This window comes from Sorex fumeus, unplaced genomic scaffold (assembly GCF_029834395.1).
Source record: "Sorex fumeus unplaced genomic scaffold, SorFum_2.1 ptg000128l, whole genome shotgun sequence".
NCBI lineage: Eukaryota > Metazoa > Chordata > Mammalia > Eulipotyphla > Soricidae > Sorex > Sorex fumeus.
Genome location: NW_026606185.1, coordinates 34,202,007 through 34,227,704, shown reverse-complemented (window position 1 = coordinate 34,227,704; position 25,698 = coordinate 34,202,007). Strand labels below are relative to the sequence as shown.

At 37.1% G+C, this 25,698-nt stretch overlaps 1 protein-coding gene across 3 annotated transcripts in view; it reads left to right on the top strand.

The window, feature by feature from the left end:
* The window catches only part of DSC2 (desmocollin 2), a 41,409-nt gene extending 17,283 nt beyond the window's left edge, over positions 1 to 24,126 (top strand). Inside the window, exons 8-17 of one of the 3 annotated variants that reach the window (XM_056138200.1) lie at positions 2,556 to 2,690; positions 2,959 to 3,144; positions 5,472 to 5,728; positions 5,836 to 5,978; positions 10,257 to 10,484; positions 13,121 to 13,360; positions 14,971 to 15,095; positions 16,748 to 17,041; positions 17,562 to 17,607; positions 17,694 to 17,827. In XM_056138200.1, coding sequence (XP_055994175.1) covers positions 2,556 to 2,690; positions 2,959 to 3,144; positions 5,472 to 5,728; positions 5,836 to 5,978; positions 10,257 to 10,484; positions 13,121 to 13,360; positions 14,971 to 15,095; positions 16,748 to 17,041; positions 17,562 to 17,597 — 1,644 coding nt within the window. In that variant the 3' untranslated portion in view covers positions 17,598 to 17,607; positions 17,694 to 17,827. Of the gene's footprint in view, positions 1 to 2,555; positions 2,691 to 2,958; positions 3,145 to 5,471; positions 5,729 to 5,835; positions 5,979 to 10,256; positions 10,485 to 13,120; positions 13,361 to 14,970; positions 15,096 to 16,747; positions 17,042 to 17,561; positions 17,608 to 17,693 lie in introns of all 3 variants that reach the window. The other 2 variants (XM_056138198.1, XM_056138201.1) reach the window with 2 other exon arrangements.
* Positions 24,127 to 25,698: the final 1,572 nt, after the last annotated feature.

The window sequence follows — 25,698 nt, the reverse complement described above, 5'->3', positions numbered from 1 at the left end:
TTTCCTTTGTGATCAAATCACTATCCAAAGCTTGTTGATACTATCTCCAAAATTTGATTACCTGTATATTTGGTCCATTTCCACTGTAACAATCCTAGCTTAAATAATTCATTTATTTGGTCATTTAAATATTATATTTTTTACCGAGCATTTTTTCCATCAGAATTCTCATAGTTTATCTGGATTAACTACTATGTCTGTAATCTCTAATCTTTCAATTCAGTAATATCAGGTTTAATGTATTACTTTGATTCTTAAACATTCTACCTGATTCTTTTCTTCTTCGTCTCCTTATTTCTCATGGACAGTGATATTCACGTATTCCTTTATGCACAAATATTTTTGAGGAATCTATTTTATGTGGGTTATATTTATTAATATCCATTTTTTACATTACTACTTAAAACTAATAAAATTTCAATATTTGCCATTTGAAACAATAAATGCTGTGCTATATGTTAACAAAAATAACATGATTAACCATTTTTTCAAATAATTTTTTAGGAAATAGTTTAATGAGAACAGTGATTTGCATTTCCCATTGTCCTTTAGTAGTTGATTGAATTACAACCAAACGGTTTTTTTGGTTTTGGTTTTTGGGCTACACCTGGCTGTGTAATCTCTGGGCAGCTAGGGAAAGCCCTGAAGACTCTCTCTCTCTCCGTCCCTCCCTCCCTCCCTCCCTCCCTCCCTCCCTCCCTCCCTTCCTTCATCTATCTGTCCAGGTTTGGTCGTCTCAGGCTGCTTCACAACCCGGGGCTACCCGTGCCATGGGTGGATGAATGAGGAAACAAGGGCCACAAGGCTGGTTGGTGATCAGTGCCATTTATTCCATTGTCCCCACGAGGCTGTTCCAGTCTCACTTAAGTTTCCCATTCTAGTCTCACTCTGTCCCTCATTCCCATTTCTTCCTCTCTTTCCTGCACATCTCTCTGCACCTCCTCTTGCAACCTGATCTCTCTCTCTGCACACTCCTGCTCCTGTATTCTTCCTCTACATTCTCTCCCTCTGTCCCCCTTGCTAGTTTCTCTGAGCTCCATGTTGCTGCCCTGCTTTCTCTCTAGTCTCTCTCCAACTCCCTCACATTGAGGGTAGCCACACACCCTGTCTGGAACCAAAATGAACATATGAGTACCCTTCCTTTGCTCAGGGGCAAAATACCACTTAAGGTGTTTTTCCTCTCCTTAGTCCAATAACTTAATTAACATCTTAATTCTACTTCTTAATATTATTTTGTATGAACACAGTAAGAGATACATTGAGTTTTTAGGGTTGCTCTCCTGGGGACATCTTGACACAGACTCAGATTACAGTGCACAGGCTGGATTAATCATTCCTAATCCTAGCAGGGTCCGAATCTACTTATTACTTTTTGGATCATGGCAAAATTTGTCCATGACCATGCTCTTAACTTTTAGTTAAGTATTATAGCACTTTGGCCAGGCCTATTTCGACACCAGCGTAGCTCACTCCATCCAGTCCTTTGTCAGTACGATGCTTTTGGGGGGCTAGGAAGTAAGGGCAACTAAGGCTTAAATTGAGAGAACAGATGTCCCAAATTTACCTTCATTCAGAGTCAGTTAACTTCCAAATTACAAAAGCATAGCATTAACTGTCTTCCTGTGTCTATACAAAAAGGACATTGCTCGGAATTAACTACGCAAAGGACTTAAGGAGAAGAGAAAAGCAATATTTAAAAGCTAGCAGAGCACAAAGAAAGCAGTTACAAATAAACACAGAGGAATGGGAGCACTGTTATGGGAGTAACCCAATAAACCTAAGCTCACTGTAGCAAGGCAGAAAGGACAAACTGATGTTATCCTACACCTGACAATGCTCAGGGGTCACTCTAGTAATGCTCAAAGGACTATGTGGGTTGCTGTGGGCGATAAGATGTTCTCCAAACTTTTTAATTGGCTTAAAGCTCCAATATATCATTGTCAACAAGTAAATTATCCCCCATTTGAAGCGACAGTTTCACTTTTTGCTTGATAAAAGTATCTTCCAGGTAAGTTAGTCTGAATAGTCATGTGCAAATAATATCTTTGAAACCAACAACAATTGCTAGTGCAGCTCTTAATCCAAGCAGCCACAGAAGTACTTTTCTTTGAACAAATACACTTTTTGCACAGAGTGCTTTATGCTTGCCTCCTATTCCTTCACATGGACTGTAGGGTGAAATTTAACAAACTTGAACAAAAGTAATCATATTTCTGCATCTGCAAGGACATCCTTAAATGAAATTGGTATTTGTTTACTTTTTATAATTTTGTTAATTTTTATAATATGTGCTGATGAAGAATATATTATTTGCTGCATTGCTGAGTGAAATGCTATTAGTTCTACATATTTTACCAGATAGTCATGGAATTTATGTATGTAGGAAAAGCAAATTGTAAGACAAGTATTCTTTTATTATCAAGTCATAGATAGATCACTTTGATGGAATCGGTTCATTAAAAACTTGCCTGGCATGAGCAGGTGGGCTGGAGAATGACTCAGTGACTGAAGTGGCTGATTTCTCTTTAATAATTGAACTCTTATTTTCATTTCAGGTGATTGATAAATACCATTTAAAGATAAAAGTACAAGACATGGATGGCCAGTATTTTGGATTGCAGACCACTTCAGCTTGTGTTATTCATATCGAAGATGTTAATGATAACTTGCCAACATTCACACAATCTTCTGTAAGTACATGATATTAATTTAAGAACAATGTGCTACCAATGCAACCAGTGCAACCAATGTTACTTGCTAAGTATGCTCATCTTCATCTATGCCTCACAATTCCTGATGAAGTATTCCCAATCATATGAAAGCAGTTTGAAATTAGGGTGTAAGCTCATAAGCTCATGTAACCATAACACTCTCATAATTAGAAGAATTGAACTTATTTCTTAGGATGTTCTGTTTGTGAGTTTCTAATGGAATATTTTGTTGTTTTTATTATTTTAGTATGTGACATCAGTGGACGAAAATACAGTTAATATTGAAATCTTACGTGTTTCTGTTGAAGATAAGGATTTAATCAATACTCCTAATTGGAGAGCTAATTATACCATTTTAAAGGGCAATGAAAATGGAAATTTTAAAATTGTAACAGATCCCCAAACCAATGAGGGAATTCTATGTGTGATTAAGGTAAGAATAAATGAGTAGTTATTTGTAGTTTAGAATGCATAAAGTAGCATAATAAATAAAAGAGAATAAATAAAAGAAAGAAATTCTAGAAAATATAGGTATATATAAATATATATAGCTCAGTAAAATACATAGGTAAATGTAAATTCTGTTTTATGTAAATGATGATATAATGTATTTGGGGTAGTCATTTATTAATCGAAAACTTAAAATATTATATTTGTGCTCAGTAATATGTATAGCATCCACTTTAGAATTGCCATATCAAAACTAACACAACTTTGGTGCCAAAGTTCTATAGTTGAGTCAAAGCCACTGCTTGATTATTGAATTTGCTGAAGGATGAGTTATTCTTAGTTAGACTCAGAGGGAGACAGTTTATACATATGTTTATCAGTACCCATTATATCCTTAGATTTCTGGCAGAGAATGGGAATTTCCAGCTATTCATATATATCAACATATATATACATACATATGTGTATATATAGAGAGAGACATATATATCTAGGAGAAGCTGGTTCTCCTTCTTGGAGAACTCGAGAAGCTTCCGAGAGTATCCTGTCTGCACGGCAAGCGTATTCAATATGCCAAAACTCAGTAACAATGATGGGTCTCATTCCCTGACCCTGATAGAGCCTCCAATGTGGCACTTGCTAAAATCTCAGGGCTAGGGGGAATGGAGATGTTACTGGTGCCTGCTCAAGAAAATCAATGAACAACAGGACGACAGTGATATATATGCACACACAAAAAAATATGTATCTGTTACATTCAGTAAAATCTCAGAATTGCTCCTATTTCAGGAGCCAGTTATCCCACAGTTATCTGAGTTATCTGAGAAGTTTTGTTGTAAATAAAGACATAAGTTTACATCTGCTCTCTCTTACACTGGAATATGATTCTGTTGTGTCTCTATAGACTTTCCCTTTTGTACATAGTCACAAAGAACAGGATCAAAAATGATAACTTTTTTATTCCTATGTTGTTGAAAATTAACTGCAGTTTTTGTGAATTTTTTTTCCACCAAAATAGCTAGATTTTTGTCTCTTTCTTTTTCAACTCGTACTCTAAAACTTGTTATGTTCTAAGAAGGAAATTTATTACTCACATCCAAAACCTGATAAAATTTCTTTTAGTAAATGACACCAGCTCCATTTACAACTATAATCAGGCAAAAACAAAATAAAACCCTTTCATAACACTTGCTTATATTACATTATTATATTAGAAAATACATGAGTTAGAAGAGCTTAAAAAGACAAGTGTAATATCTGCAAGTTCTATATTCACTCCCCCTTTATTTATTTATTTATTTTTCTTTTTGGGTCACATCTGGCGTTACACAGGGGTTACTCCTGCCTCATATACTCAGGAATTACTCCTGGTAGTGCTCAGGGGACCATATGGGATGCTGGGAATCGAACCCGGGTTGGATGCGTGCAAGGCAAATGCCTTACCTGCTGTACTATCGCTCCAGCCCCCGGTCCTTTTAAAACATGTTGTAAAACTTAACTCAGGCTTTATACCAGGTACAGTTCATCTCAGGAGGGTCAGACAAACTGTCCTTAAGTCAAAGGAATGGATAGTAATTGCTGGTTGGGGTGTGAAATCCCTAAAGTAGTGTCCTAAGTGTTACCCTCCCAGCAGTCTTATTAAACACTTCCTGAAATTGTCATTAAATTTTGACAGTGGCCAGAGAGACAGTATGGCAGGGATTAGACACTTCCACACAGCTGACCTGGGTTTGATCCCTGGCACTGCATATAGTCTCCACCCCCACTGCCAGCTCTGCCAGGAGTAATTCCTGAGCACAGAGCAGGAGTAAGCCCTGAGCACAGATAGGTATGGCTGTAATTGGCAGGAAAAAAAAAAACCCTGTGATATTGTTTTTTAAGGAACAGTTGGTTTCTGTTTCTCATTTTTTATTTACTGACTCCATCCAAATATGTAGTAATTGAAGAATTTCCCTCCTCCCATTATCACTTTTTTTTTGTTTTTATTTTGCTTTTTGGGTCACACCCAGCGGTATACAGGGGTTACTCCTGGTTCATGCATTCAGAAATTACTTCTGGCGGTGCTCAGGGGACCATATGGGATGCTGGGAATCGAATCCAGGTCGGCCAGCTGCAAGGCAAATGCCCTACACGCTGTGCTATCACTCCAGCCCCCAGCCCATTATCACATTTGGGAAATATAGTTATTATTCTCATGACTGCTCACAACACAACACTTAGATATAATGAAATTTAACTAGCACTACTTATTAGTGGACTTGTCTGATTATTAAAAGTCTTGATCTGATTTTAACACATTTGTTTTTATAGCCACTGAATTATGAAGAGAGACAGCAGGTGAGCCTGCAAATTGGTGTAGTTAATGAAGCTCCATATTCGAAAGAGACTGGATCGAGACCACCCATGAATACAGCAACGGTTACCATTAATGTTAGAGACCAGGATGAGGGTCCTGAGTGCGTTCCCCCCCTGCAAACCACTCGAATCAAAGAAAATTCCCCAGCAGGAACAAGAAGCAATGGATATAGAGCATATGATCCAGAAACAAAAAGTAGCAATGACATAAGGTATTTTATATTTTTCCAAATTTACTATTCTAAAAATGTATTACTTGTTTTGCTTTTGATGCCAGTATTTTAATTTGGCTTATGATCTGTTTCGCTATCATTAATAGGTATAAGAAATTAACTGATCCTAAAGGGTGGGTCACTGTGGAAGAAAATTCAGGATTAATTACAGTTTTCAGAACTCTGGATAGGGAGGCTGAGAATATAAGAAATGGTATATATAATATTACAATCCTGGCATCAGATAAAGGTAAGAACTTTGTTTCCAAGTTGCTAAATAATTCTGGACTACGTGCATATTCTCTTTGTAAATGAACAGTGTACAGTTTTGTCAGCTACATACGTTCTCAACTTGCATATCTCCTCACATGACGTACAAGAAAACTAAGTTTTATTAGTGTTTAACTATAATTTTTAAAATGATATCTACTTTTTAATAGTGTCATAGATAGTTTAATTCTAAGATAGTTTAATTATAGAAAAATAGAACTAGAAAACAGTATTTTCTTTTTTTAGGAAACTGACAATATATTTGGGGTTTGTAATTCTCATTAAGGATGTTGTATAAAAATGCATTATATTTATGATTCACTATGACTATCACTATCCTCCCGTTGTTCATCGATTTGCTCGAGCGGACCCAGTAACATTGTGAAACTTGTTACTGTGTTTGGAATATAGAATGCGTCATGGGGAGCTTGCCAGGCTTTGCCCTGTGGGCGAGATACTCTCAGTAGCTTGCCGGGCTCTCTGAGGGGATGTGGGGGAATTGAATTCGGGTCAGCCATGTTGGCTGCGTGCAAAGCGAACGCCCTACCTGCTGTGCTATCGCTCCAGCCCCATATTTATGATTAAATATTTTATTTATATGCAGTATCCTTGATCAGGATATCAAAATAATTTGTGCATGAAAATAATTTAGTGCCTAAGATATAATTTTATCATAACATATATTTAAACTTTGTATCACAGAAAAATAAATATGCTACTTATAATAAATAGAATTTACAAGCGATTTTAGAAGGATACTTCACATCCAGTTAAAGACTGCCCTTTAAATCCTCAGCTTCTCATGGCCTTCATCAAAGACAATTGTATTAGGTCAAAGAAAATTAAAGAAGGAAACTAATGAGAAAAGTACAGAAGTTTCAAATATTTAATAACACTTGGCAATTTCTTGAGACAAAAATGAAAAATTATTGTCTGAAATTAGATGACTTGGGTTATAATTTTATATCACACCTTCTCTGTGGCAGTGAATAAAATAATCAAGAGATTAGATATTTTATGAAGTTTCATTGTTAATCATCATTGTGCTCTAGAGGTGTTTGTGAAGGTGGCTGATGCCCCCCACTGGGGCCCTGGACCAGTGGAGGGTAACAGCTTGCCCTGAAGGGAGGGAAGAAGGTTGCATTGGTTGTTTTCTGTTTGGTTCCTCAAAGAAGGTAGATTTCCAGGGGGCATTGGATGATTTTTTTTTTTCCAGTAAAGGGAACAGTAGGCCAAATAAATTTGGGAACTACTGGGTTAGAAAATATGTGCAATGGGACTTTCCCATTCACTTCTTTTTCAGATAAGTAATTCTGTTTCTTTAATTTCATAAACACATCATTCCACAGGATTTTCGTTTGTTTCTGCCTTTGCTTTTTCTGAAATCTGTACTACTTTCCTCTGGGACCTCCCTACTGCTTCCTAGTGGAAATTCTCTCTCCTCTTGAACATAGACCATGGGCCTCACGCTGGCTTCTCACTCTCCACTTTGCTACAACACTTACTTGCTCTTTTTGAAGTGCTCGCTTCTTTATCTCTCATGGTTATATTTGTCACGCATTCTTCTATCTGTTTTCTGAGTTTTCTAATTTCCCTTACCTATGTTAAGAAGCATGGCCATTTCTTTTCCTCTTTTCTTTTTTTTTCCTTCTTTTTGGGTCACACCCAGCAATGCACAGGGGTTACTCCTGACTCATGCACTCAGGAATTACTCCTGGCGGTGCTCAGGGGACCATATGGGATGCTGGGAATCGAACCCAGATCAACCGCGTGCAAGGAAAACACCCTACCTATTGTGCTATTGCTCCAGTCCCATGGCATCAAGGTCAATTTTGTTTTTCTTTTTTGCCTCTTTGTTTTTGTCATTGTTGCATATCCAGCGGTCAAACTATTGCTTGCAGTGTTGTGCTTGTGGTGAGAACCAGGGACTTCACATGTTCTGTGGAGCTGGGAATCACAGCAGCAGCCCCACCACGATCTCACTGAACCATATGGGATCACACTTATAGCCTCAAACCCACAGGGCAAGCGCTCTACCACAGAGGCACATCTGCAGAGCCTTCTAAATCCAAACTCTTGTGTATATATGGGCTCCAGCGATAGCACAGCAGGTAGGGCGTTTGCCTTGCATGCAGCTGACCCGAGTTCAAATTGTCCGCCCCTCTCAGAAAGCCTGGCAAGCTGCCAAGAGTATCTCGCCGGCGCGGCAAAGCCTGGCAAGGTACCCGTGATGTATTAGATATGCCAAACACAGTAACAAGTCTCACAATGTTACTGGGTCCACTGGAGCAACTTGATGAACAAACAGGAGGACAGTGACAGTGACAGTGTATTCTCCAGTGAATAAAGGAAACAAGTTTTTTTCATCAATTGTTGGAAAACAGAGCTGTTAGATGATTAAGGTTTTTGGTTGGGGTATTTGGCTTCATACTAGTATTGATCGTAAAGGGCAAAGAAAAGGAGTTTACTACACAATTCTAGATGTTAATGAAAGGGAATTTTAACCATTTAGCATGGTAGTTGGTGAGTTAACACTGTTTAGGTCACTTTTAATGAGAAGGCAGTTAACCATATTCAGTTGGTGAGACACATGCATACAGATGGTGAGTTAGTCTTCTGATTGGTCATTACTATTTTTATCTACTTCTTATCATCAGTCTTTCTCATTTCAGAATTTAAACATTCAGTCTCATATTAAATACATAGTAGTTTATTTATTTTCTGATTTTGTATTTTTCCTTTCTATCCCTTGACCCCAATTTAACCAACAGTTTTATAGTTACCTCTCCATACTATTCTGTAGCCCAATTTTTAGAATTAGTTCTTAATTTTAGGGCTTTGACTCCTGACCAGTGATCATAGTAGAAATTTTAAAAATCCTTTTGTATTGGTGAAGAGTGTGAGTGCAGGACTTTCCTCTGTTTTCCCTAGGTCAGAGGCTTCCTGTAAGGCATAGCCCCAGCTAGAGACTTGCACATTTATGTATTTTTTTTAAAAAAAAATTCTCATTCCTTTCCAAGTCTCCTTTAAAAAAATGTTGTTGTTTGTTTTGTGGACTGTCCTGGCTGTGCTCAGGGTTTACTCCTGGCTCTGCACTCAGGAATCACTTCTGACAGAGTTTGGGGGACTATTAGCAGTGCCCAGCGTCAAACCCAGTCAGCCACATGCAGAGCAATGATCTTACCTGCTGGACCATCTCTCCAGCCTAACCATTTTTTCTAATAAGCAGAAACAGTAAATGGATTTGAGATAGCACTTCTGGGTGTCTGTTCAGCTTTGAATCTCCACAGCCGTATATCAAGTAGTGCCTTTACCTATGACTGCTTCATCTGTGGATCCCATATTTTCTAGTATAATACTTTGGAAAAGTATTTACTATTTATTGCATACTTATAGAGATAAATTATGTAGACTATCCACTTTTGCATGTTTCCCTTTCTTGGTTTCTTTGCCCTTTGTACACTTTTATGTACTATTCTGATCTAGTCTTCCAAATACATCGGGTTTTCTATCTAAAGCCTTAAGTGTTTCCTCTCTGTATGTTAATATCTCACCTCCCTAGTGTGGCTCTTAGGAACCCTGATACTTCTTTCCAGAGGCAGCTTCCTTCAGCCTGCCTTCTCCTTCAGTGTAGTTGAGGTAGAGCAATTGCATTGTGATTTCTCATTTCCATGAATTTCCTTGTGCTTCTAATTGTAATAGGAATGTCTTTGCCTCCTCCTTCCTTATCTCCTTCTTTCCTTCCTTCCTTCCTTCCTTCCTTCCTTCCTTCCTTCCTTCCTTCCTTCCTCCCTCCCTCCCTCCCTCCCTCCCTGCTCCCTCCCTCCCTTACTTCCTCTCTTTTTTTAATAAGTAAAACAATTTTCTTTAGACTGTGAGGAAGGAGATAGATTCAGGAGGAGAGTGCTGAGTGTACACAGACCTAGATAAGGGTCACCTTCCAGAAGGGGGAAGCACCTCTGTTTTTTATTTTCCTTTAAAAAACAGTCAGAACTCAACTTTGAAAAAGTTCTCATGTCCATTGCAGCTATTTTGTAGTGAATGATGAATCTAAAAAGCAGTTGTATTCTGTACACTTGAAAGTGCTGATAATTTTCTTTTAACATTTCCTTAGGATGTATAGATTGTGACTGTTGTAGGTACTGTTCATAAGTGTTTGTATATATATCTAAGAGATGTTCTAATATGTTCTTGTATAATTTCCCAGTGGAAATGCAAAACCTAAAAAAAATTGTACTTTTAAATCTGATTTTCCTAGATGGACGGTCATGTACTGGGACATTGGGAATTATACTTGAAGATGTGAATGATAATGGCCCATTCATACCTAAACAGACGGTGATAATCTGCAAACCTGTGATGTCAAGTGCAGAGATTGTAGCTGTCGATCCAGATGATATCTCAAATGGTCCACCCTTTGATTTTAGCTTGGAGGGTATTTCTAATACTGAAACAGCAAGAATGTGGAGACTGACAAGAATTAATGGTATGTATTTCTTATTGTTTCTTTGTTCTCTTCAGTATTGGAATGGCTAAATACTTCTTTTTCTCTGATTATAGGTACTGTGTTGGAACTGTCAATGAAAGAAAACCGCTTTCTTCATTTTTGTTGTAGCAGAAATGGACATCTCTAGTACTTATTTAGAATCAAAGCTGTGTTGCTTACATTCTTGCTCCATTACCCACACAGGGGTGTGGTTAAGGTGTATGGAATGTGTGTGAGTGTGAGCAAGTGAGTGAGGGAGAGACAGAGACAGACAGAGACAGACAGAGTCATGGAAACAGGGTGGATCAGGTCTAATCCATTTCCTTCATTAGATACCTCCTACTACATCAGTGTTTCATGTATTAGTAGTATTTTAGATCCCCAGTAACACAGTTCTTCCTTCAGTTTATCTGGAAGTAGACTTTCTCAGGCAGAACGTTTAAGGGCTTTGTTTGGCATGAGTAGTTGTGGTAGCACATTAGGGTTCTACTTTCCAAATTCTGCTCTGTGAGAGATTTGTCTAGGCAAAAATAGGATAGCTGCAACCCAGGCCAAAGAACAGCCCAGGAACCCTGTAGAGGTTCAAGCTAACCTCCCTTCAGAGTGACCCCACAAGGTCTCCGTGCTCCCCTGGTTTAGCCAGTGAATCAGGAGATGACCTTTGGTCCTAAGGCATAATCACTGTTACCTTTCCACACTAGTGGACAAAAGACCTTGATTGCCTCAGAATCTGAGTCTCCTTTCCATCCCTTCCCTTTGTGCCTGCACTGGCTTCTGACCATTTCTTGTCCATTGTTCTCTTGAAATTCTCTGCATTCTGAGTCCTGCACTGATTTTCTGATTTTACCCTGAGAAGCACCAAAGGTTGATAACGAATAACAAAAGGGAAGGAAAATGGAGTCTTAACTATTCAGCACATCTGCAATCTACTGACTGCAAAACTCAGGGATATTAGATCTCAGGGTCCTAGTCTCTGTATGCTCTGTGACATGACTCAGACATTGTGTTTTGCCTTTAAAATGCCCCTGGATATTCTTCATCTTCATTGGTTGGAAATATTCTTCATTTCCAACTCTGACAAGTTGAAAAACAAAAGTTGGGAGAGAAAGGAAAGGGAAACTAGGATGGGGGCAAAAAATTAGGACACTACAGAAGTTGTGGTAGCACATAAGCTTCTACTTTCCAAATTCTGCTCTGTGAACTGACTGTATTTTGAGTCTCATTTAACAACAACATTCTGGGATTTGTGTATGTAGTTTATAAACTTTTTTTTTTCTTGGGAAGAACTAATCTTATTTTCAGATTTTGTTCTTTCTGCTTATTTGGTGTTTTGTGTCTTTCTTTTCAAATAGTATTGAAGGTTGTGGTAATTTTTTAAGAAGTATTTATATTTAGCAAATAAGGTGATTAAGTATATTTTGGATCAAACTTTTATTATTTTGAAGTTTGATGAGTCTGTTAAGCAAAAAAAGCTGGGAAATATAAACTTAATAACAAACCCTATGGGCCGGACTGATTGTACAATGGGTAGTGCATTTGTCTTGCTCATGGCTCACAGTTTGATAACACAAGCTTGTCCTTTCTTTTCCTGCAGGGAACTTAGGTTTATTGAGTTACTCCTACAACAGTGCCCCTGAGTCATATCCAATTCCATCAGGCACACTTGGTGATGCTCAGGAGTTACTCCTGGCTCTGCACTCAGGAATCACTCCTGATGATGCTCAGGGAACCACATGGGATGTCGGGGATCGAACCCAGGTTGGCTGTTACAAGGCAAATTCCCTTTCCACTGTGCTATCACTCTGGCACCGCCAATGTATTTTAAGCCATAATGGTTTAAATGGTCACAATTGTCTCTGATAAAAAGTTTAAGTGTGTTTGGCTCACTATATGAAAATAAAGTAAGGGGAAGTATCTAGAAGTTCAGTGATATTATTGAAGATAAATGATGTATGAAAGAAAATATTACACTGAATAGTTCTATTAAAATTCAGAAGTTGTGGGGCCATAGATATAGTGCAGTGGGCAGGGTGCTTGCCTCACATGTAGCCTACGTGGGCTCAAAATCTCAGCACCTTATATGTTCCCCAAGCCCTGCCAGGAATGCTCCCTGAGCACATAGGTTGGTGTAAATCCGGAGCAGTAGCAGATGTGGTCCAACCCCTTCCCCACATATTCTAAAGTTGTGTTCAAAATCAATCTCTTAACAAGTCTTTCAGTTTGAGAGCAAAAATTTGTTTGAACGCTGATAATTACAAGAGCTGAAAGGTTTTTTGTTGTTGCTGAGGATCAGAACTGTTCAATCCATTCACCTTTCCAGTCTTGTAGCATCAAGAATATTAATTCAGGGGCTAGGGTGATAGCACAGCAGGTTGGCGTTTGCCTTGCATGTTCTCGACCTGAGTTTGATTCCCAGCATCCCATATGGTCCCCTGAGCACTGTCAGGAGTAATTCCTGAGTGCATGGGCCAGGAGTAACCCCTGTGCAATGCTGGGTGTGACCCAAAAAGAAAAAAAAGAAAAAAGAACATTAATTCATAATAGAACCTGTTGACTACCCTATCAGTAGTTATGTATCTCAGGAGAAATCAATGACATTTTTTAATGCTTGGCTTCACTTTTTATTATTTTTCCAGATACAGCAGCACGCCTTTCCTTAGAAAGAAGAGATGCCCCATTTGGATCATATCGAGTACCTATCAGAGTAACAGATAGACATGGCCAGTCACGGGTGACTGCAGTAAACGTGTTATTGTGTGACTGTGTGACCGAAAATGACTGCACTATTCGCTCAGATGCAAGGACAGGCAGTGGAGAAATACGACTTGGAAAGTGGGCCATCCTTGCAATACTGTTGGGCATAGCGTTGCTATTTTGTAAGTCCTATCACAGATGTCAGCAATAGCCTTTAGACTAACTTTAGAGTTAACATTAGTAGATTCAGTATTGTCAATAATAACTATTCATTTATATATACCTACAGATTTTTAAATATTACAACCATTTTATATTTATGCAAAGGAAGACAAAGTTGACATTCATGTGGTAATTCAGAATTAAAGCTTTTTTTTTTTTGAAGTGGGGTTGCATCCAGTGATGCTCAGGGCTTACTCCTGGAACTGTGCTCAGGAATCACTCCTGGGGAAGCTCTGGGGACCTTACAGGGTGCCTGGCATTGAGTCCTGTAAGCCGTGTGCAGTTTAAGTGCCCTGCCCCCCATACTGTCACTCTGGCCTCCAAATTTAAGCATTCTTGTGACATCTCCCTTTTAGCGAACTTCTTCAGGGTTCATATAAACAGGAGTAAGTATGGAGAAACATAATTCTAAATTGTGATTAAGTTAGATTTAGTTCAATTTATTTTAGTCACTGAAACATGATATTTTTACTTCATTCAACAGATAATCTTCTATACATACAATGATAAAATATCCGAATTATTGACAATCACCAGTAATATTTACTGGATACTAAATTTGAATTTTACCAATTTATCTGTCTCTCCTATCTACATATCTTAGCCATCCATTATGACAGTACATTAGAATCAATTTGAGAAGGTTTCTAACCAAATGTCAGTGTATGACTCATGCCCAGATAATTGGGTTTGTTTATTTATTTATTTTGGAGTTTGGATCATACTGGGTGATGCTCAGGATTTATTCTTAGCTTTGTGCTCAGGGGAACCACATATGGTGCCAGTGATGAAACCTAGTACAGCAGAACACAAGGCAAGCCTCCTGTACAATCTCTCTTGTGCCTTGTTTTAAGTTTTGTTTTTATTTTTAATCCAGAGTTACTCGGGACTGAAGAGATAGTATAGCATAGAAACTATCGTGCTTGCCTTGCATGCAGCCAACCCATATTCTATCCCAGTGCTGCGTAAGATCTATCAAGTCTGCCAGGAGTAATCCATGAATGCAAGGCCAGGAGCAAGCCCTGAGCACTGCTAGGTGTGGCTTGAAAACCAAGTAAATCAATACACAATCCCTTGACTGGAAATTATTTTTCAGAGAATACTTTTGAGTTTTGTTTTTATGGGTGAACACTAACAGTGTTCATAGCATGATCCCAGTCATTCAGTGTATAGTGAGAGTATCTTCCCTATGTATTACATGTGACATGTTAATAGCAGTTATTCAAAGAAATGATAATGGAACAATTGTATGCCCGTAAAAACCACTAATTATAAGAGAGGGTTTTCTTCCTTTTCCATATTCTTTTCAACACATTTAATTATGTACTGGAAGTGGATCTCTTTCTAGCTTTAGTATTTCATCATGGGTGTGAAGTTCAGTGTGGAAATCCAGTATTGAACCAGTCTTTGCGGCAGATCCAGTTCTTTTGTATATTGTTTTGATACAGGCCACTGTGTGTGTGTGTGTGTGTGTGTGTGTGTGTCGAAAACTGTCTTAGTGTTAGTTATCCTAAACTCATAACTTCTCCTTATTTTATGATAAAGCAAGCTCATTGCTCTTCCACTCCAGGTATCCTATTTACCTTAGTCTGTGGCGCTACTCGGACAGCTGAAAAGCCAAAAGTATTTCCAGATGACGTAGCCCAGCAGAACCTCATTGTTTCTAATACTGAAGCTCCTGGTGATGACAAAGTGGTAAGTACTATCTTATTTCAAAAGAAGAAAGGGCAACTTGGTCTGGCCAACTCTAAGTTTTCTTCGGAGATATTTCTGATACCACTTAACTTAGACTTGTAAGATGTCATCAATCCCATGGAACACACAAAATGCCATTGGCTTGCATTTTGATATATGTATGGCATTTTAATTTAGTCATCTAGTGTCACATAATGGTTAAAGTCCTGGTTATTATTATTATTTAATACTTCAAATGTTTCATGGTTTCAACTTAAGGTCTTCTCTTTTTTATATGCTAAAAGTGCTGTTTGTGCTATAAAAATGTTCCATTTAATTACTCATAGATCATCAACATAATTATTTTTTTTTCCCCTGGCAGCGGTAATAAAATGACTGCAAGCTTTGATGAGTGTGGGAAAAACTTTAATGGAGACTTTCTGGTTCATATATAGAGTAGGCAGAAGCTTGAGGTCAAATGTATGAAACTACAATAACAAGTGAAGGTGTTACTCTAACTTTGAGTTCTCTAGTCTAGTGTATAGCTTCTTTCATGAGGAAGAACTAAATTCTTCTAAGAAGCATGATCAAGCGGCCTTGACGGCATAGTGGTGAGAATAACTGCCTTCCAAGAAGCATAATCATAATCAGTGATTAGGCAGTGATGATTTAGAATATAGCAAGATGTTGGAATTTAGGGAGGTATTAATAAAAATGAAACAAGGTTTATTTAAAATATAAAATTGGCTGGAGTGATAACACAGTGGGTGGGGACAGCAGATGGGGCATTTGCCTTGCATATGGCAGACCCGGGTTCTATTCCCAGAATCCCATATGGTTTCCTGAGCACCACCAGGGGTAATTCCTGGGTGCAGAACCAGGAGTGACCCTTGAGCGTCACCAGGTGTGACCCAAAGGGCAGGAAAAAAATTAAAATTAAAATAAAATTTAAAAAAATTAAAAAATGAGTGGTCAAACCTCTGGTGCTCTTATTTTCCTTGCTTGATATATTTATAGTTATTTACATTTTAATGATGTTTTATAGCAGGTAATTATTTTTAATTTAGTTGAAAGAAAACCAGATTAGACACTATAAAATTACTGAGATATTTCTTTTTCCACTCTAGACAAGTGAAGGAAATAAATTTTAAGCAGAGCAAATAATGTGAGACAAATGTCCTATATCAGAGTATGAGAGGGCTAGAAAGTTTTAACAAATAAAGTTGGACGGTTTTCCTTTTTTTGTGTTTTGTTTTTCAACCAAACCCAGATTTATTTAGGACTCATTTGCTGGCAGGGCTTTAGGGACCATATGGGGTGCTGGGGATCAAACTTGGGTTGGCGCATGCAAGGCAAAGGCCCACACTCTTTCCAGTGCCTAGTTTTCCAAGATTTTAAAGAAGAAATGTGTATTAAATGTTAACTTTTCTGATTTGTCTCAAGATATGAATCATTTGACTTCTACGATAGTCTCTTAATATTGAGCACTGCATGAAGTACCGGGGTTACATAGTTAGGTATGCAGGATTACTAAGAGTGATTTAGTTTCTACTTAGAAAAAACTTAACTTCTACCTCAAAAATTCTTGGCATTATCTGCATGGCACTGGCCTTTGATTATTGTATTGATGGCTTTCCTTTTTGTATTTCCCTTACTCACCTCTCTCATTTCAGTTTTCAGCAAATGGCTTCACATGTACAACCCATACTTCTGGCAGTTCAGCTCATGGAATGGGTGGCACCTCGGGAGGAGGAGTGAAAAATGGACAGGAGATCATTGAAATGGTGAAAGGAGGACATCAGACCCTTGAATCCTGCCAGGGGGCTGGGCATCATCACACCCTGGATTCCTGCAGGGTAGGGGGGCAGCACACCCTGGATTCCTGCAGGGGTGGACACGTGGAGATTGACAACTGCAGATACAATTACTCCGAGTGGCACAATTTCACTCAGCCTCGTCTTGGTGAAGTAAGTTTCCTAAATTGTCTAGAAATGTTTTGATTTCATTTCAACTTTCAAAATGATTGCACTTCAGTGATCTGATATTTATTTCAAATTAATGATTAATATTCTGATTAGAACATTGTCTTCCTTAATTTTGGTATCATTCTGTTTAGATGCTAATTGGATATTTACTCTTCCTCATATTTTGTGTGGTTTTTAATTCTTACTGAAACACGATGGTAAACAAATTTTTATTTTTATTTTTATATCTCTTTGTGTTAATATTTCTTACATGACAAATCCTGTCATATTGAAACCCAGTGTGGGTGTGGGCAGTTCCAGCCCACATAGTCATGGTGCCTTTTTTTGGAAAGATGAATCCACTTTAATTTGGCTTCATTTCACTTCAGCCATCATTTTGAAAGTTTAAGTAATGACTACTTGTATACTTGCTGCCACATATGGGACTTTTGGAAACATGGTGTATAATGAATTTATAGTGTGATTTATGATCAGACCAATCATGTGCATTTTTTATATGTAGGAATCCATTAGAGGACACACTCTGATTAAAAATTAAACAATGAAAGGTAAATCAAAGCTATTACTTTTATGTTACTAAGTCTTGGTGTTAAAATAATAAAAATAAAATATGTTGTGTTTTTCCCCCTGGCAGAAGGTGCAGTTCTGTGATCAGGATGACAGTCATCAGCTTGCTCAAGATTATGTGCTCAAGTACAGCTACGAAGGAGGAGGGTCTGTCGCAGGTTCTGTAGGTTGTTGCAGTGAACGACAAGAAGAAGAGGGACTTGAGTTTTTGGATCATTTGGAACCCAAATTTAGGACACTAGCACAAGTATGCATGAACAGATGAGTGCGTACTAGGATAAGTCTACAAAAACAAGTGGCATTATTGCCTTCTCTTTTTCTTAAATAACAAACTGGTGTTTTTTGTTTTGTTTTTTAAAGAAGATATTATATATATAGAGATCTCCCCACTGTAAATTTCATAAAATCTCTTTACTCAATGTGGACTTACAGAGAGATTCTGTAATGAGTACACAACTTACTCAATGTTTACCTAGTTTTTAACAACTTGCCTTTCACTAAAGGAAATCTACAAATAGAAAATTAGGGAAGTCTGCATTATTGTTTACACCAAGCATGATGACAAATGGCATTTATAATGCAATGAAATGCATTCATTTGAGCCTATCTTACAGATAACTTAAAGTGCAACCCATTAGAAAATTTTAGATTTTTAACATGCTTCCACATTATTGCCAGTTACCTAATCAATTGAAGTGGTGCTTGAAAACTGTTATTCTTATAAACATTCTAAGGTATTCAAATTGAATTATTGCTATTGCCATGTTCTTATAACATGAATTTTATTCATAATACAAAAACCAATATTGTCAATCTTAATTATATTGCCTATTTTTACTGTTCCATTTGAGCAAGTTTAGTTTCTAGGTTGTATTCTGTATTAAGTCCTGCACTGAATCTGTATTTCCTCTGTTAACTCTCTTGACAGTGAAATTTAGTATTAAATAATACCTTAAGGTAGTGTTATTCCTGCAAAGCTTTAGGTTTTAGTATCTCCCTTTCTTTCTTCCATCCCCATTTTCTTTTCCCTTCTTCGTCATATCTCTCCCTTTCATTTTCACCATCAACTCCCTCCTTTTTCTTTTCTTTTTCTTTTAACATTCCTGTTTAGATTTGGGACTCTAAATAATTTTTATACAGAAATGTTCTGATTCTTCCTTAAAGTGAGTTATTCTTTTTTTTTTTGCACAGGTATTCCTAGCTGTCCATAAGATCATTGTAATGTTGACATTTTATTTCAAATATTGTGGTAATTCCTTTCTATCCTCAGTATAAGCTTGCCTTTGTAACGTAGAAATACGTTATGATTTTTATTAGACAAAACACTTCATTAGAAAAAGGAATAGTGAACTGAAGTTGAGGTCAAGATATTTACTACATAGCATATTCATAGATAATGTCTTTAATGTAGGTGTAAGGTTTATAGGTGCAAAATTATAGTGGTCTTTTAAAAATTAGCTTGGAAATACAGGGAATTAGAAGTGTTTTAGAAGTAACTATTGTGTGACTTTTAATATGAAATATGACTAGTCATGTATGTGTATCACTGTAGCACTGACTGACCTCCCATTGTTCATCAATTTGCTCGAGCAGTCCCAGTAAGTCATAGTTACTTTTTAAGATTATATATTTAACAGATACATAAGTGAGCCTAACTTAAATTTTTGAAATAATAGACACAATTTATGCAAACCAAATTCAATCCCTTATAGTTAAATTCAGTCAATGAATTTTATTTTCTATGCGTACAAATACACTAATATTTATTGTTAATAATGTGCCTATGTTAAATTCACAGGTTGACTTGTAACAATTATCAAGAATTAGAATTGGGAAATTAATGAAGTTTATATTTTCATAGTGTCATTACTGTTCAAAAATACTATTTAAAAGTTATTTGTAATACATTTTGTACAGAATTCTTGTATATTACTAGTTGTGATAAAGGAAATTAGTAGTTTTAAAGGTCTGTTTATTGAAAATGCGCCTAATATCAGTTAATGGGATTATGTTTTTTAACTCAAAGGATTGAGTCTCATCTTTAGAATCTTGTCCTAAATATTTTAGAATTTTCAAATTTGACTTGGAGAGTTTATTTAACCATTGCTATCACTACATTTATATTCTAAAGACTGCAAAGCTGTGGGTTGGGATATTAGTTAAGTTACATACTCTCTCTGTGTTTTATTTTGCTTTGGTTTTTTCATCATAAAATGGTTAATAACAGCAATTTTCAAGGTGGCTGTAAGACTTTTGAATAAAAATGGCTTAAGCTTGAAAGTTATACAGTCATATACTCAAAAGATACTTTTAGTAAGAATAAATAATTTGGGGGACTGGAACAATAGCACAGTGGGTAGGGCATTTGCCTTCACGCAGCTGACCCGGGTTCGATTCCCAGCATCCCATATCATTCCCTGAGTACCGCCAGGGGTAATTCCTTGTGCAGAGCCAGGAGTTAACCCTGTGCATTGCCGGGTGTGACCCCAAAAAAGCAAAAAAATAAATAAATGAATAAGTAAATAATTTGAACTAACCACACCTACAATGCATTTCCTATTAGCAAAAATCAATTATGGAAACAGGGTAATGGAAATGTGTTGCTATAAAGTTGTCAATTGACAGAAATATCTCTTCATAAAACTTACCTGACAATAGCCAATCCATTCGGGACTTATATCACAAAGATTATTAGAAGTGTTTATTTAAAATTTCCATGATTAAAACACTATTACTTAAAACTTCATTTAAAATGGATGGAAAGTAGAATATCTTAAAAAGGACACAAATTCTAGGGTTGTTTAGGCTGATATATGCTTCTGGTTTCTCCTGACAAATCTTTTCTTACTGTTTTTCTCAACCGTTCTCTAGAGAAATTTGTTTTAGACGGAAGCTATCACCTACTTGGAAATTTAAGGCTCTTTGATAGTAGCTGTGGTAACCCTAAATGCAGGTGCCAAAGAGTGTCTTGATTCAAATACCAATTCCACACCTACTAGCTAAGTTATTAAGAAAATCACTTAAGCTGTGAATCTGGTTTCCTCACTTGTGTTTTGTACAGAGGATGGGAGGAAATTGCTTTATAATTTTGTTGCCATGATCAAGAAAATTAATTCATAAGCCCTGGCACAGAGTTGGCACTCAGTACACATTAGCTACTACTATTATCTAATGAGAAAAGAATGTTTTAGTTGGGAAAAATCACATCTTTCCTCGACATTCTCCTTTATAGCTGGCAACTTGTTGTCATGTTGCCATTCATTTTCCCAGAAGCCTGGCATGCCTGTTGTTTTCTAGTACTTTACTCTTATTATACAAAAGACAAATATGTATCACATTGAATCAGAGGCACCTGCAGTAGTGAAGATGCAAAAAAGTTATTGTTACATTTCAGTGTGTAGAGCATTTTAATTAATCACTTAATCACTTAACTTCCCGTTAGTCGTCGATTTGCTCGAGCGGGCGCCAGTAACGTCTCCATTTGTCCCTGTTGCGTGCTAGTGTAGCCCAATGGCATCTCTTCGCTCCGGGAACATGGAGGGCCTCAAACCGATCGTTCATGATCTTGACAAAGAAGTCTGACCATCTGGTAGGTGGGCGGCCACGCGGTCTCTTGACATCCCGTGGAATCCAATCAGTAACAGCTCTAGTCCAACGGTCGTCTTTAAATCTCATTACGTGACCAGCCCATCTGATTTTCGACACCTTGGCATATGAGACAGCGTCCCTGATCCTTGATCGTCGACGGATGTCAGAACTCCGGATTCGTTCTCTCATTTGAGTGAAACGTGATATTCCAAGCATAGCTCTTTCTATTCTAGAGCATTTTAATTACCGAAACTTAAAACTGAGGATCCTCAGTTGCAATCCCTTTGTTTATATAATATATCCTATTTATTATCTCAAATTGCCAAACTTTCTGAAAAGTTTGAGCACAGTTTTATTCATGAATTTATATTTTGTAGAGGTTTCTACTCTTCACACTGCACTCATGTAAGGTTTTCCTGATACAGGCTGTGCTGTTAGGAGAATGTACAAGATGAATGCATTCATTTTTGCTGCCCACACAGTGCAGGTGTAGATGTAAGAATAGGATCACCAAGTCATACAGAACTTTTCACATGGTACTACGTGGTAAATACTCAAAACCCACTGAAAAAATTCCAAACCCTGTTACATTTAACTGGACTGTTCTAGTGAGAAAAACTGTGCATCCACTGTTCTAAGCCCACTGCTTATGAGCATGAGGTATAGCCTGTTTCTGCTAATGTCCATGTCTCTCTTGATACATTCTTCTCATCAGTGTCCTAGTTCAAACCTTTGTTCTCATGTAGCCACACTGTTTCATGAATCTAGTTCCTTTCATTTCTTCCAGTTGCCATCAAAGGACAGATACAATCCTGGCATTCTCCTAAGGACCATAGATGGTTTCAGAGTGTACATTTGAAATACAGAAGCCACATTCACATACTTATGTCCAAGACCCTACACATTCTTTATTTATGATTTTATCATAGTGAAGATTCTTTTCCAATGTCTAATCTCTTCTTATCCATTTCTTCATTTACAAAAAATGTGATTTTTTGAAGGATCAAGTTAAAATACTATCTTCTTTAACCATAAGAGAACTGTGTTTCTAAATCACATTGTAAATTCTTTTCCTTATGTTTGTGCATGTATATGAGTGAGTATATGTGCATGTGTTTTTCCTCCCTTATACAGTGGTACTAAATACAAATTAAAATGCTTACACTTGTATGCATAGGAAATTATGACCGTCAACATATTTTGATGCACCAAGTTGTATTGCCAAGGTCACAATGGAAGAAAAGTTACTACAAACTAAGTTATTTGATCCCTAGCATGCTGTATTACTTTTCCTTGACATATTTTTATTGTAGAGCTGATTTATTTAGATTATACATTGGGTTTTATCAGCATAAATAAATTGAATAAATTGAATACATAGGATATCAAACATTTTCACTCACCACTTAGTTCCAATTGGTTAGATTTTGCGTTGTTTTTTCTCTCTGAGGATCTGGGGTGGCTGATCCTTTTTGATACTGTGGCTCATAGCAACTAAATTCTTCCCATCTTCAGTGATTTTATGCCCATTTGCCACCACACTGAAATGTAACAATAACTTTTTTGCATCTTCACTACTGCAGGTACCTAGAAAACTCTCAATGTTGGTTATATGAATAAGTAAATAAATTCACTTATGCATTCGTTATCTGATTGATATTAGACTGAAGTTCTTACCCAAAGAATTTTTTTCTTCAATATAAATGAAACTCATTGATCCATGTGAATTTCATTTATGACATCATCTCATAATCAGCATGTTGCAAGATTGTAGTGAACCTAATTTTTGCTAAAGAGAAAAGCTATAGGGAAAGCAACTAAGAATCACATTTTGGGAATTCAGTAAATTACTTTTCTGAATTTGCCAAAGTCAGTTTATAAACTGGTCAAAGTAAAACCATTCTTGACTCCAGAGGTATTTTAAGAGTCCTGAAGGCATGAAAGTGGCAACAAACCTACTCTAAGTTAAACTAGGAGAATGTTCTGCAACAGGACACCATAAGAAGACCATCAAATGAAAACCAGAAGAAAATGAAAGGTTCATTGTGAGCTCAAGAACAAATGACCCTATTCCTCTGTGAGCCTGACATGTCTCGAGAAGATAACACACAACCTGTGAGACTCTGCTTTTCTCTGACCTTCTAAGGAATAGAACTTTCAGCTATTACGACAGTAAATAGCATGTCATTTTGTTTCTGATTTCTTTTGGGGGGGGGGAGGCAGTTCTGTACTTTTCTCTGTAATTTTTATTTCCACTGGGCTTAGATTTCAGTTGAAGGATCCAAATCTAAAACTATGAGATTATGCTAAGATTCTAGTAAGATTCTCTCTGCCTTCTATTAAGATTCTCTCTGCTTTCCCCCTACTTCTTATTCCAGAGGGACTTAAGTCACCTTTTTATAATATTTATTTTAAAGAAATAAGAATATTACTCATTTGTATTTTAAATTAAACATGCGGCTGACCAGGGTTCACTCTACAGTACTCCATATAACTTCTGGGAGAGCCCTACCAGGAATTATTCCTGAGCATAGAACCAGGAGTAAGCCCTGATCGCAGCTGAATATGGCCCCTAAATAAAAAAATTGAAATAAAATAAAGATAATTGGTATAAACTAACTATTCAAGGATATCCCAGTAACTCAATGATTTATAATGTTATTGTGAACTATGATTGAGGACAGTGGATGTAATGATTTTGAGCACTAGCTTGGTAATTCAAAAGACACATATTCAAATTGCAGCTTTGTTTTCACTGCCCTGATGACTGAATAACCTTGCTAAATCACAGAAGCCTCAGATTTCACGCATACAAAATAGGGTCATGGCCAGGGACTTTATTCAAAGGGATAGAGTGTGAGACCCTCATTCTTTCCCTGGTACTGTATGTCACCTGCCCCCAGTTCTATTTATAACCTTGGTAGCATATCTAGGCAGCATATCTCAAATGGGGTTTCTGGGATATTCCAAGGGAATAATGTGAAAATCATAAATAGGTTGGTAAGGGCAGGGCGTGAGACTGGAGGGTGAATTTGCAGGAACGTGGGGCAGTGTAGCATGGAAGCAAGGTATGAAGAGAGTCATGATCAGCAAAGTTTGAGAAACATGGTTCTAGAACACTCAGGTAGAGCAATACAACAAGAGTGGGGCTACAATATAATGCCCACCGTGCTGGGCAGAGGACCGTGGAGAATAACTCCCAGGTATTGATCCCCACCCTGGGGAAGGCATGTATAAAAAAATAGACACAAGTAATAATGAGATAATGAAAATTAAGGTCTCAATTTAGTGCCTTACTCATAAATATGTCAACAGTGGCAGCTATTATTGTGCTAATGATCACGGAATATCGTGCATAATCTTGACTTTGAAGATTAATTAAATTTTTAAAAATAAACAATATAGGATCAATGAAAAAGAAGAATAATGTTCCTAATCAGAATAAACTCAAAATTATGTAAATGTAAGTGTCTGTTAAATAAGGGCCGGAGCAATAGTACAGTAGGCAAGGTGCTTCCCTTGCATGCAGCCAATCTGGGGTTTTATCTGTGGTCTCTTATATGGTCCCCAAGCACTGTCAGGAGTAATTCCTGAGTACACAGCCACGAGTAACCCCTGAGTGTCACCAGGTGTGTGGCACAAAACAAAACAAAAGCTTATGTTATACAATAAAATATGGGTGGCAATCTCTAATGATGAAACTATTTCATATTTAGATGTTTTAATGGCTTCATTTTTACAATGAAATCTGATTTAAAAATCAGAGGAAATTTAAAAAGTCAAATAAAGACCAAGAAAGACTTTTAGATGTCAGGGTTTGAGATCTAAAAGTTTATATTAGTGTGTGTATGTGTGTGTGTGTGTGTGTGTGTGTGTGTGTGTATTTGTAGGGCTGGAGATAGTACAGTGGATAAGGTGCTTATTTTGCATGCTGCTCACCAGGATTCAAACCTCAAATCTCATTTGGTTCCCAGAGCCTGCCAGGAGTGATCCCTAAGTGCATAGCCAGGAGGAAGCTCTGAGCACCACTGGGTGTAGCCCCCAAACAGAAAACAGATTTGTGGGGGGGGGGGGAAACCCTGAATTTTATGTATGCCAGCCTCACAAGTAATATATGATGTTCACAGTAAATGATTATCTTGAAGTAAGAGGAAAATAGTTTATGTAAATGTAAGAATTGCAAGTATTACTTTTGGTCTTAGAATTTTTTTCTTTTAACACAGAATTTGTCATCAGCAAAGGTTTATGTTAGTCTAGATAAAGAAAAAAAATCAACTTACTAGAAACACTAAATAAAAATAAAACATTTCAAATTATCCAGATGATTTCAATGATAAGCCAAGTGAATTGGTCATTTTGCAGAAAGCCAAATTACTTCTTATTTCTCCTGTCATAGTCCTTCCTCCATGATAATGTGCCCAGTCTCCATTGGCTTATATTTTAAATACAACATTTAAAATATAAAATATAACATTGCAGTTTTG